The sequence below is a fragment of the Anser cygnoides genome, chromosome 1, assembly GCF_040182565.1.
Source record: "Anser cygnoides isolate HZ-2024a breed goose chromosome 1, Taihu_goose_T2T_genome, whole genome shotgun sequence".
In the NCBI taxonomy this organism is placed as follows: Eukaryota; Metazoa; Chordata; class Aves; order Anseriformes; family Anatidae; genus Anser; species Anser cygnoides.
Window position 1 is genome coordinate 42252641 of NC_089873.1, and position 12800 is coordinate 42265440.

A 12800-nucleotide genomic window follows, 5' to 3' on the forward strand; every position below is an offset into this window, starting at 1 on the left:
AAAATAAAATAAAATAAAATAAAATAAAATAAAATAAAATAAAATAAAATAAATGTAGAGCTAACTAACATTTGTAGTTGCATCTCAGGTGTTGTCTATAGTAGGAGAAAAAAAAAAGGTTAGGTAATTGCTGAGTTTCAGATAGCTCTCTCAAGACCCTTGTCTTCTTCAGGTAATAGGCTCTTGCTATCCTTAAAATGTGGTAGACTAACAGACCATCTGATTTGCATTCAGTTATAAGACACTTGTGTGCCTGGAGTCAGCAATAACAAGTCCTAAAAATCCTGCCATTCAGTTTGTACATATGTCCAGATCTGGAAGTGTTTTTCAGCTTCAGTCTCACATCCTCTGGTCATTTCTCTTTGTGCCTTGAAATTCACATCATATCAATGAGATGTAACATTAAGAAACGAACAAACAAACAAACAAACAAAGTATTTTATTTGTAGAAGGAGTAATACAGACATCATAATTTGGATATTAGTTTGAAGCAATAGCATCCATTGCTTACCTAGAGTTGTTCAGATGAGAACTGTAAACCTTCCCTACCTCAAAGGGTGTTCATTTCTGCTAGGGTGGATCTTTACATAATATCTAAGCTTTGATCCTTCATAAATGGCTTTGAAATATGGCAGAAGATGTTACATATAAACTTCACACTATTATTCATTTTAACTATTATTCATTATTGAAACCTCCTTGGTCTCCAGACTTATATATCAGAGTGGTAATATTCAGCATATGAATGTGCTAGTTTATTCATTAAAAAAAAATACTTTAATTTAAGTGGTGCATTTATCTGTTGCTAGATTTATTTTTTATGTATTATATACATATATATATTTGTATCCTGAAGTTGCTATTTTAATACTGAGCTAAGAGATTAATTTAATACTGAGCTAAGAGGTATTTTTTTTTCATTGTCTTCAGAGGTAAACAGCAGGTGAAAAGAAAATCTTTTGAATCATGAATTGTTGATGTTGCTTTGGGGCGCAGTATAGTCCTATATGGTGTGTAAGCAGAACACCAAGAAGTGGGTATATGTTGGGGGATTTCTATGGGAGATTTCAAGTAGAACATAGAGGAAGAACAGTTACAAGGCCATAGAGACATCCCTTCTTGAGACACTGCCTTTTTCTATGTGATGTGCAGCCAGAGTTCTCACTAAAGGTGTTTAGGCAGACCTTCCCCTTTTATAAAAGAAAACAAGCGGGTTTACAGTGTTTTGATTAGGAGCCTAGACTCTTACTTTCCATAGGATGATCCTTCTAGATCTCATTGTGTTACAAAAGCTATATATGACACAGGGCTTTTGGTAAGAAATGAGGAAGAATATAACGTTGAATCAAACTTAGGATGAAAAGCCTTTTGTTGCAAAATCTATGATAATATTATTATATTCCCTTTGTTATTTAAGATTATTGTCTGGCAGAATTTACTTCATACCTAAAACATATTGTGCTGGATGATTGCTAATTTAAATATTATTATCATCAGAATGGGCAGACCTTTATTTTGGGCAATGCTTTCAATAGTGATTAAAGGGAAATAAATACTCTAGTGGTATTCCTATTGTATTGACCTGTATCCTTAATCTTTCAAGTCATAAAACACTGATTTATATTGCTTAAATTGAAGAAATATGCATGTAGTCTGTCATCTGTGTATTAATACTTTCATTTCTCTAAGTTTCAGCAAGGCAGAAAAAGGCAAAATGCTTGCATACTGACCATTACAACTCACACATCCACCAGAAAGACCTGTTTCAACAGAACTGAATGACAGTAAGAAGAGGCCCAGACCACTTATGCCTGAAGCCATTGACATAGTTAGATGATATTAATGTTGTATTACCTTTAGCACTTGCTAACTGTGCTGAATGTGTATAATGCATTTATTGCTATTAAAATTATGGAGTTAGTGAGAAGCAACAGTCAAAGACCAAAGAAAAGTTAAGCAGAAGTTAAAGTGTCTTGTTATGAAATATGCAGCTCAGAAAGCAGAGTTTATTTTGTTTATTTTGATTTGCAAAATCATTCTTCCACATGAGAGAAAACCAAACAATTCAAATTACTTTCTAAGCCTCAAAAAATACAAGCTGGATGGAGGCATTATATTTAAAATTAGTTGCAGTCTTACTTGCCACTGTTTTCTTGCAACAAAAGAGCAAAAGTATTTCTTCATATTTTTGCATTTTTATATATCAGAAATTTGCCTTCCCACACTTAAAAAGAAGTGCTGGAAAAAAGGGTTATTTTGATCCCTGGGCCAAGTTCTTTAATGCCAAATCGCAGCGTGGAAAGAATGTCTCCATCCAAGTTATAAATCCTTAAAATGAGTTTTGATGGAAAATCTGGAGGAGTTTCACTGTGGAATCTCCTCAGCTCCATGTGAGGAGCCCTGCTGCTGCTTCTCTAGGGCAGGTGCCCCCTGGCAATGCTCTGGTGGCTTATTGCTTTTGAACAGAAAAGAGCAAGGATGTTTTTACTTTGAAATTACTTTGTGATTTCCAGGCAGGTCTGAATATTTTTCTCTGCTCTTCTCTGTTGTCTTGATATTAGTGAGCCACAAAGGAAGCCTATGCAAATTCAGTTCATTTTTCCATTTACAGAAAACTTAACTTTTCTTTCTGTGGTTTTGTTTATTAAAGTGAGTGTAGGACTAGCCATGAAACTATCCTCGAAGTGACAAGATATGTATCAGACACAAGTCTGATGCAAGTTTAGAATAAACATTAAGTATCTCACTTGGGAATAGAATGAGGCTTCTGGTACAGAGAGCCATCCTTGCTAGCCTGGATAGCCAGAGAAGTAGAAATATGGCTTCCTCCTTTGCACAGGCAATGGTGCTCCTTCCCAGATCATCTGTTTCTTCCAAGGGATATCTTTTTGGCCAGGAACTGTCATAGACAGCTGTGGTTGAGAGCTTTGGACAGGCTCAGATAATGTGCAAGTGCATGTGCACATACAGGAGAAAGGAGTTTTAGTTCATTTATTTGTATTGGAGAAGGCTAGCAATGTCCTTCTTGGTCAAAATAATGTCTTCACGCTTCACCACTATCAAAACCAAAATATTTCCTCCTCTTATATTTGTTGCTTCTACAACATTACAACAACTTCCAGAAGCATCTCAGTGTATGTCCCGCTACACAGAACAGTCAGCACCTCTTTCTATCACACCCTCCCTCTTTCCCCTCCCTTCTGGGACACACATGTGTCAGGAATGGTTGGCTTGTGGGGAAAAACAGTTTGGTACTAAGAAGCCAGCATCTCCAAGGTACACATTTTTGGGTTGGAGGGCGATTTGGATTAATTGAGGTTTTGTTGCATGGACTGAATGCTGGCTAGTGAATGGCGTGCATCCAGCATGCTCTCGAAGCGTACCTCACTTTTTTGATTCAAGTGAAGGCGATCTTGCTCCTGTGCTCTGAGAGCACAAAAGAAGTGGCAGGTCATTACCTTTAGAAGTGCACTCTGTATCTGAACTGACATGCTAAGACAGATTCACTTTCTGAGTGGTGTCTCTAGGCTTAACACTTAGGCCCAGTAGGGAATCCTGTTCTTCTCTTTAATAAAATTAACTGAGATACTAGTTTGAATCAATGTCTTATGTAAAGGCATTATTGAATAATAGGTCCTGTATTTTGTTGTACTTTCACTAAAATGATGCCAAAATGTACTTTAAACTTGAAAAATATAGCTAAATTAGAGATACAGGTAAGTAAATGGAGTACTAATATAAAAAAGTCACTGTTTTGGAGGTTTGCTCTGCATGGCACTAAGCATCATCTCCTGTTAATTCAGGAAGCTCGAGGCCAGTATTAATAACTGTGGTGTTGTTGCTCTCTTAACAAGTCTCTCTTCCCCGCAGTAGAAGTCTGCAGAGGCCCAGCCGTCTGGCTGGGGCCTTTGCAGCTGCAGTGTGAATATCTGGCTCCTTCCTGTGGCACTTCATTGCTATTGCACAGGACTGAAGAGTAGCTGCAATAAACTAGTAAACTAGACGATGTGTTTAAATATGAAGCAAATTGGTATGCTTCTTTTCAAAGGATGAGCAGGTTATTTCATTCTATAAAGACTTAGGTTTTGTTTAATTTGCAATATACAAATCACTTAGCAAAACTTATGCACACTCAAATACGCACTCAAAGGGACTTATACTGTTAATTTTCATCTGGCGCAGACACATCACAAGCCTTGCTTCACTGTCATTGGTGAATATTGGCCTCAAAGACGTATTAATTCTGAGTTGGGATTTGGTAGAAATGTGAGGAAAGAGAGAACAGTAATTAGTGCAAATGTCATTTGGGTGATAAGATCACAAACTCTAAGTGAAACTTGGAAATATAAAACGGCCTCCCAATAGCTGAATAAATATTTAAAGATTGCCAGTGATTGTTGAACAGTATTCTTTCTATTCATTTTCTTTGCTGGGATTAGCAAAGTTTTATTTAATTTAATTGTATTTTTATATGAAGATTACTGAGTGGTGTTGATGGATATATGCTGCTATTTGCAACATAGAATTGTACTATAGGGATTCTGACATTTTAGTTAATTTCTATGTATTGCTCTGAATGGTTTCTATTCCTTAAATTGTAATTGTTCTCATTTGCTCACTGGGATTCAGAAACAGGGTTTCTGGAATGTCATTTAATACTCATTTCATTCTGTTAAATGAAATGCACTGGCTTCCACCTTGCCTATAAATTAAGTCATTCTAGTTTCATTTTCTGGCCATATATTTTTAATTGTGTAAATATTTTTCCTTGTCATGTAATTTGCTCAATGTTACAGAAAATGCCACCCCCAGCCTCCCAGTTTTACTTTGAAGCACCTGAGTTGGAGTGTGTTTTCTATAGTAAGTTAAATCTTGACATAAATCAGATGCTTGATCTGTCTCTTATGGCAGTCTAATTGTGTGCCATTGTTTGCAAAGTTAGCCCTTTTCCTTGTTAATAGCAGGAATGAAACTAATAGATCAATCTTTTGCAGCCCAGGGAAATAACCTTCAGTAAGAAAACATTTAAAAGGTCAGATCCAGCTTTCCAGTTAAGTTTTCCTTAGTGAGGAGACGAAATGAAGGCATCTCTTTGCAAAGATTTCCTCACCCTCTTCTAACACTAGTCAGTGCATTGCCCAGCTTCTCTTTATACATGCAAGCAGCTTTGGGGACACTCCAACACATGTTTTGTTACCCACAATTTATTGGCCAAGAATAGCTCTGTCTAAGTAGAGTTGTGGTCATGCCCTCTACTCTGGCTAGTCCCCTTCATCAGGGACTCTGGGACTGTTATGTAGGCCCAGTTGGGTATTCAACATCCAGTTTAGGCCACACACTGGAAAACAGCCCAGGAAATAAATATACAGTCTTTGCAGCCCATTTCGTAGCACACTGGAGAAGAGCAAAAACAAGGCATCAGTCTCTTCTTGTACAAGCATGACTTGAACAAGTGTCTGTGGGTGAAAAGCTCTAAGTGTGATCAACAATCAGTTTTCTCTGATGACCACATTTTAAGCAGAATAGATACATTACACTTGTAATTCACATAATACATTTATTAAGTTAACAATACCATATTTCCATTTTAGCTGACTGCTTAAGTTCTTATCTTGTATTCTACCTTATTCAGATTTATTTTTTTTAGAGAAAAAAAATAATAAAGATTATCAAATGTATGGATATAGTCTGAGAACAGAATAAAAGGCAGAATCCTGGTGTGTTAAGAAGTAGCATTGTATATTGCTGTGAACCATTGCAACCCAGGTATTCTGCAGCAGCTAGTAACATTCTTTGTAATAGCTAACTTTTCCTGCCATTTCTCCAGCTTTTGTTTGCTACAAGATAAAAGAATAAAAAATAACAAACTGTGGGAAGCTTGCTGATGCCAAAGACATCCATTTGGGAAATGGAGTTCTTAAAAAGCATCCCCTCCTCCAGAGATATAAGGCTGATATTGTGCACAGAAAAAAGCATCGATGGACTGCATTTCAATTCTTTTTTACTAATGAATGAGGATACAGTTGTCTTCTACATCATTTTGAAGGACAAATGCTGAGAAATGGATACTCTCTGTTGATTCCCAGATACCTAGGAAGGAACCTTTTTCCTATAGTGGACAAATATTTAAATATTGCTTCAAATATAACCTATCCTAAATGGCATGGAAATCTGTCATGAGGTCTTGGCATAACTCAGCTGGCTGCAACTGTTGTTCTTCCCAGCAGCAGTGGCACATAATTGAATGACAGTGGAGCACACTAAGTATGGAAAGCTGTCTTCTTGATAGCAACAGGAAACCATTCTCAGATCTGAAATTCTAGATTCTGTAGCAAGCAAATAAAAATATGTAGAAGGGTCCTGATTCTTGAAATATACATTTTCGCACCATGCCTATTTATAAAACAGCCTCATAAATAAATAATATATATATATATAAGAAATTATTGCAACTCAGAATATCTGGGTTGTATTCCCAGCTCTGCTTGCCCTTGAGAGAGCCAAGTTCAATAAATAAATAAATAAATAAATAATAATAAAAATAGCAGAAATCCACCAAGAAAGCCTTTATACCTCAGTTTCAGTTTCCCCACATCTTACAGGAAGTCTAGGGAATCTTAAATAATAGGGGTGATCTCATTTTTGTCTGGAAAGTATGTTGAGATGATTTTGGGGAAGATGCTTACAAGTGTCATGCATTATTATTGTGTTAGGCAGACTGTACTTATGAAATCCATTTGACATTTCCTTCTTAACATTGATTGTGGGTGGTAACTTTTCTGTATTAATTTTAAAGAGGATTCATTATAGTTCTGCCTGGTATATAATTGTCTGCTTTATGATTAAAGAATCTTCTAAGAAAGTCAATAACTTTCCCCACTCTTTTTCACTCGATTAAACTAATGTAAACAGGTGTTTTGTTTTATTATCGATCCTGTCAAGTGGCTCTCCTGTGTTCATTACACCAGCGTATGAAGTATCGAGGTGAAGTTCATAACTATGTTTGGGTATTGGAGTTTATTTTCTGTACTTTCTGGAAGGTTAGTATGACATGCAGCTGAGGAATGCTAGGGGAAACCATTGTTAACACGAGCAGGCTGTGCCCAAGATCAGATTGCCCCACTGAATTCTGCTTCGTGTTGCAAGTGGTTAAATCATCCAATACCAGGATGCGGCCTGGACCACACAAACATAGAATCGTCTCTCTTCTGTTATCACGACGTTGAGACTAGTCCTCTGCATTGCAGATAACGGCGACTCTCCTGTACGTCACCAGTGGCTGGAGCCTAGCACTGAAGTCAAATACTCCCCAGCTGGATGTGTCTGTGAAGCGTGGTGGTAGGGGAGGAAGTTTAGGGAGGAAATGAGTAAGCCATCAGCCCATCCCAGCCTGTAGCTGTAAGGCAGGGTCACTGGGCCAAGCAATGAATTGGGGAGGAAGTGTTGCAACAACTAACCCTCCTGTATGCCTTCTCTGGAACAGCTCTGAATAATAAAAAAATAAAATATAAAATAAAATAAAATAAAATAAAATAAAATAAAATAAATAAATATTTTGGGGAAATGTTACTGAACAATTAGTGCAAAACGTAATGATATATTGCTAATTCTGAAAAAAAGATCATGCACAGCTCTTCCTTAAAGGTGCTCAGCACCCAACAACAGGGGAGCGCTAATACAAAGCAAACCATTGCATGAAGTTACTGCTTTTTTATCTTCTGGTCTGTGTGACTTTTCTTTGCAAAGTGAATACTGTCAGTCATGAAACTGGAGCTTTTTGTTGTCTTGAGGAGTTTAAGATAAAATTACAGTTACATTGATACTTAAAAACTGTGAAGGCGGTTCTCTATTTCCCATGGTATTTGCACCAGAGTATTTCATGTAAAAAAAGATAGTGGTGTGCATACATTCTTATAATTTCATGTGTCTGTCTACATGCTTCTCATTTTTTGCAACTGACTCCTGAGCAGTTGGGTCCCTGGAAGAATGAGATGAATGAAAGGGGTGTCCTATGGGGAAGGGGGCAAACTGAAGCAAGTGGTGACCCTATGGAAAGAGAGGAAATTAAATGTGACATTCCCCTGCCAACTGGGTATTGGTTTGCTCTATGGTCTCTGTCAACAACTCTTCACATTTTATTTTTCTTTTAGAATACTTCTGAAGTGGAAAAAAAACTCCTCTTTTACCACTGCTTCCTCCCACTGTTTTTTTCCATCATTTCTTAACTGTCGAAGTACAGGCCATCGATAATTTCTTGTGCCCACTGATGTGACGTAGATTATCAATTTTTGTGTACACACCACCCTTATCTATGACATTTAACTTTAATCTCTTGTATTTACATTCTTTATACTTTCCACTTTTAAATTTACGAAAAAAGAAATATATGAAGGGTGGGTGGGTGAAGTCCATTCTTTAAGTATTAGATACTTGCACAACAGCTGCTAGAATGAAATTTCCCTGGCTGCTTAGTGAGAGGATAGTTCAAATTGTAGTCAAAATTAGGATTGGTACATCAGATTATGTGTGGGTGTGACAAATGAAAAAGGAAATGCTTGGTAAGGTATTTTTATTTGTAGTACAAAACTAACTCAAAATAATGTCAGTGGGTATTAAATTCTGTATGTTCCAGTGGGTCAGTTTCATTGGAGTACAGAAAATAGTTCAGCTTATGGTAGTTCAGAGAATACTCATGAGACTTTATTTTAGAAGAATGACTGAAGTTGAAACACTAGTAGTAAGGAATACATGATGCTATGGGTGTGGTATGTGCCTTTTATCCTCCTGAATTCATATTGTTCTAAATTTGTGTTAATACCATCTTTAGAGATTCACATTAGCATTCCTTATATTTATTTATAAACACTGAAGAAACACTTTCTTAGCTGCAATTGTTTTTGAAAAACATTTTACTAGAGTCTTTCATGTCACTCACCTGTAATAGTGAAAAAGTTTCAGTCAGTGAAAACAAAGGTGACCAAAAAAGACTTCTAGGTGCAACAGGGAAGTTTACATACCCATCTAGCAGCAGAATCCTTTGGCTATGGGAGACATGAATCCTCTTCCAGTTTAATGCTATGAAGTTATTTAAAGTCCTAAAGCTGTCAAGAAAGCTGCAGCAAAACAGTTGGTGATCTACCTATAGGAATTTGTGAAGAAATAGGATAGACCAAACCAGTTGCAATTTTACTGAAGAAAACCTGTGACAAAGGGACTCGTGGCAAATGAGTCCTGATGTGAACATGGACCGAGCAGTGATACCTTCACTGGCTGGAAAGTGGATGTTGGTTCTCTGGGTAAGACTTGGGACTGGGAATTTCATCCACTTTCCCATCACAGTTCTGCCACAGATTTCCTTGTTGAACTAAGCAAGTAGTTAATGGCTTTGGCCTCTGTTTTTACTGTTCACAAAATGGGATTCTGATCCCTTCCTCCCGAGGGTCTGTGAGGTTAAATAAAAGGATGTTTATAAAGTGACCTCATATTGTTCTTATGGAAGAGGTGCAGTTTCAACAATTTCAAACAATCTCAGCATAGAGAATAGCGTGGATATTACATTTACTTACACAGCAATGCTGCCATGCATATATGCTTTCTTTCAGTGGTCACATGCAAGGATACAGGATGATCTGTGCAAGTCCTTTCTTGGGGGATGGGGAGAGGGACCACAGACACCTCACTGATAGCAGTCACCCCTTGCTGCCAAGGGCCACTGATGCCCTGACACTGTGTGAAAACTGGGTGAAGTTTCACTAGTCCACACTGCCCCTGCCTGCTGGGAAACCTGGGGGATGGTGTGAGCACCTCCTGGTGAGCACTGGCCCTTCAGTGCACGTGGGATGGTGTCCCTGCCTCTCCCTCTCACTCTATGTGAACCTGGGTCCTGTTGTGCACACCCCTGCTCTGTTAGCAAACGCGCTCCTTGGACACATAGATGCCTCCGTTCTTAACTTATGATCTGCTTTCCACCTCTCTCCCCCTTTGCTTTGGTGGATGTAGTTCAGATGGTACTTTCTAAACTTTTGTCAATGAGTGCCATTTTTGTGCTGTCTGTTGCAAAGGCTTTTGTGCTGCTTGGTCTCACCCTTCCCCCCTCCTGTTTTTGCAAAGAAAGGACGCAGTATATTGCCAGAATATATGCTCTAATTCCAGCGATAAGGCTTCTGGACATTTGTTGCTTTCAGTCTCCATGCACATTGCGACACGCTGAACCACGGGTGAGGGAACAAATGAACTGTGCAGAGCAGAAGAGCGTGACTACTGCAGAAAGTGTCGTAGAGGCACTGTCACAGGCAGGATCATGAGCAACAAACCAATGAACTCCCACCAAAACACAGGCGCACGTTTCTGCTCTCACTTTCTCTTAGGCAGCCTCCGCGTGTAGAGCGTGTGGCGGGGCGTGCGTGTAGGTAGGAACATGGTGGGAGGTGGAATTGGGGCAGACATGACTGATTTATGGCAGGAGTTTCCTTTCCAGTCATAAGGGGAATTTTGCTTGGTCACAGCAAGCTTGAACCCTCATGAAACGGAGTGAATCATTTGATGTTAAAATAAAACAGAAAATGGCAGGGGGAGGGGCACGGCTGTTTTTTAAAAAAACTAACGTTAAAATTGTTTCCTTTGGTGCTGACTTCTTAAATTGGAATGTGATCCAGAATAGTTCCTGTGTGCAAGCCAACATTTGTTTTAAGAATTTTTATTGTCTTCTTTCCCGCTCCCCTCTCTCCCTCCTGCCCTCCCTTCTGCTCTGCAGATTTACACTGACTGGGCTAACCACTACCTAGCAAAATCTGGCCACAAGCGGTTGATCAAGGATTTGCAACAGGACATTGCAGATGGAGTTCTGCTAGCAGAAATCATCCAGATCATCGGTAAGCCCAGGGTTCAGAGAAGCACAGAGAGCTGACTCCTTGCATGGGGGAATATATAATTCAAGCTGAATGTATTTAACAATAAGACGAACCCTGAATAATACAATTTGACTGGGTCCATATGTCTCTGATATTTGTGTGGTTCATCCTTGTCTTAATTAAAAAATATGTTTATGTGAGCATGTTTGGAAGTGGCTGTTTAACCATACTTTAAATGGCCAGAACTGTATCTTACACACTTTGAATTGTCAGAAATGAATGCTCCATTAAACCATATGTCTCCCATGTGTGCATTTTGTTAGTTGGAGTGGCTCATACTTTCTGGGCTGCCTTGAAACTGTATCCTGACCCTGCAAAGACAATTGTGGAAGATTTCATGTCAGCAGTTATTTTGCAGGGGCTGAAGAATTAGCAGCGACCTCCTTCGCACTTCCCACTTTGCATGATTTGGCATGTGGAAGCAACTGCTGCTAACAAGAGTGTTGTTACTGTGCGACCGAGCTTTGCTTAGAAAGGAGCTCTGTGTCAACAAAACCCTGTGCACTTTATTGCTGTGTCTTTTCTGCTCTTCCTTTTTTTTTAATTACTTTTTTATTTTTTATTTTCTTTGTGTGTGTGTGTATGTGTGTGCTTTTTGTTTTGTTTTGCTGGGGGGTGGAGAAGAAAGCTTTATCTCCTGGTTTACTTCTTTCTCACCTCACTGTTTTGTTTAGCAAATGAGAAGGTTGAAGATATCAATGGCTGTCCCCGGAGCCAGTCTCAAATGGTAAGAAAAAATACATTTTTAGTTTGTGTTGGCACCTCTACAGCTTTCTAAAATGCTTTTTAAAGATTTACTTAAACTGTGCATATTCTGTCCCATATTTAACATACAGTCCTAATTCTTACATACTGTTCCTGGTACTTGTTTTTTACACATATACTTTGTGTTTGTATCTTCATTTTTGTGCTAGCTAACTTTGGGAATTGAGGTAACTCAGCAGCAAAACTTCATGAGTACTAATTAATCCAGAACTGCTTTAGTGAACCTGTTCTTCTCCTGATTATCCAGATAATTTCATTTAACTTCATTTTTAAGGGCAATAAATCCAAGAACAAATTTCTAAGTGGAGTCTTTGTGTCTGGAAAACTGGTTTGATGAACAAGACTTGCCAAATTATTTCTGAATATAAATAGCCTTTTGGATTGTCCACTGTAAAGTCCAGTTAGATGCACTGACTCCAAGACTTTCAGAAATAGCACTTTAGTCATATAGCTCTCTGAGATATAGCTGGCAGCTGCTTAAAGACATTTTAATACGCTCAGGCAACAAGCATTTTGTGACTGTGATTCATACGGAGTCTGATTAATCTTGTACTGTGTTTATGGTTAGTAAACTACATTTAATAAGATAAATCCTCATTGGAAGGCTGTAGAACTGGCAGGTACAAAATCTGAGCATCAGTAACATCACCATGCATTTACTGAATCATTTACGATTACAACCATTCTCCCCCATGCTGTGGACTTTGCCTGTCTGTTCACATCCAAATGGTATATGAATAAGGCGTGCTTATGAATATAGTGTAGCTGGCAAGGATTTCAGAGTATCATGGTTTGGATGAGTTTGCATAATAGCAAACTGTTGAAGCTCGGCTTAAAAGTGGGAATGGAATACAAAAGTGTTGCATTTATTCAGTGCGTTTTTAAAAGGTGGAAGGTATTTGCAGTGGTTTTCTGCAAAGCTGTGAAAGGAAAATAATAGAGTTCCAGCAAAATGCATAATAAGTTTTTTTTTTTCTTTTTTTCCGTTCTTACTTTTCATAAAATTTGGAGGTTTAGAATAAGTTTCTTTTCTTGCTTTTGGGCTTTTTGAAAGTCCACAGTAAGAATATAGGCAATTTCCTTAATACTAGTTATTATTTTAATTACTCATATTACAGCAGCACC

At 38.1% G+C, this 12800-nt stretch overlaps 1 protein-coding gene across 13 annotated transcripts in view; it reads left to right on the top strand.

The window, feature by feature from the left end:
- The window catches only part of NAV3 (neuron navigator 3), a 411556-nt gene that overhangs the window by 210736 nt on the left and 188020 nt on the right, over positions 1-12800 (top strand). For all 13 annotated transcript variants that reach the window (XM_048047448.2, XM_048047439.2, XM_066993373.1 and 10 more), the window contains exons 2-3: positions 10754-10871; positions 11585-11637. In XM_048047448.2, coding sequence (XP_047903405.1) covers positions 10754-10871; positions 11585-11637 — 171 coding nt within the window. The remainder of the gene's footprint in view (positions 1-10753; positions 10872-11584; positions 11638-12800) is intronic.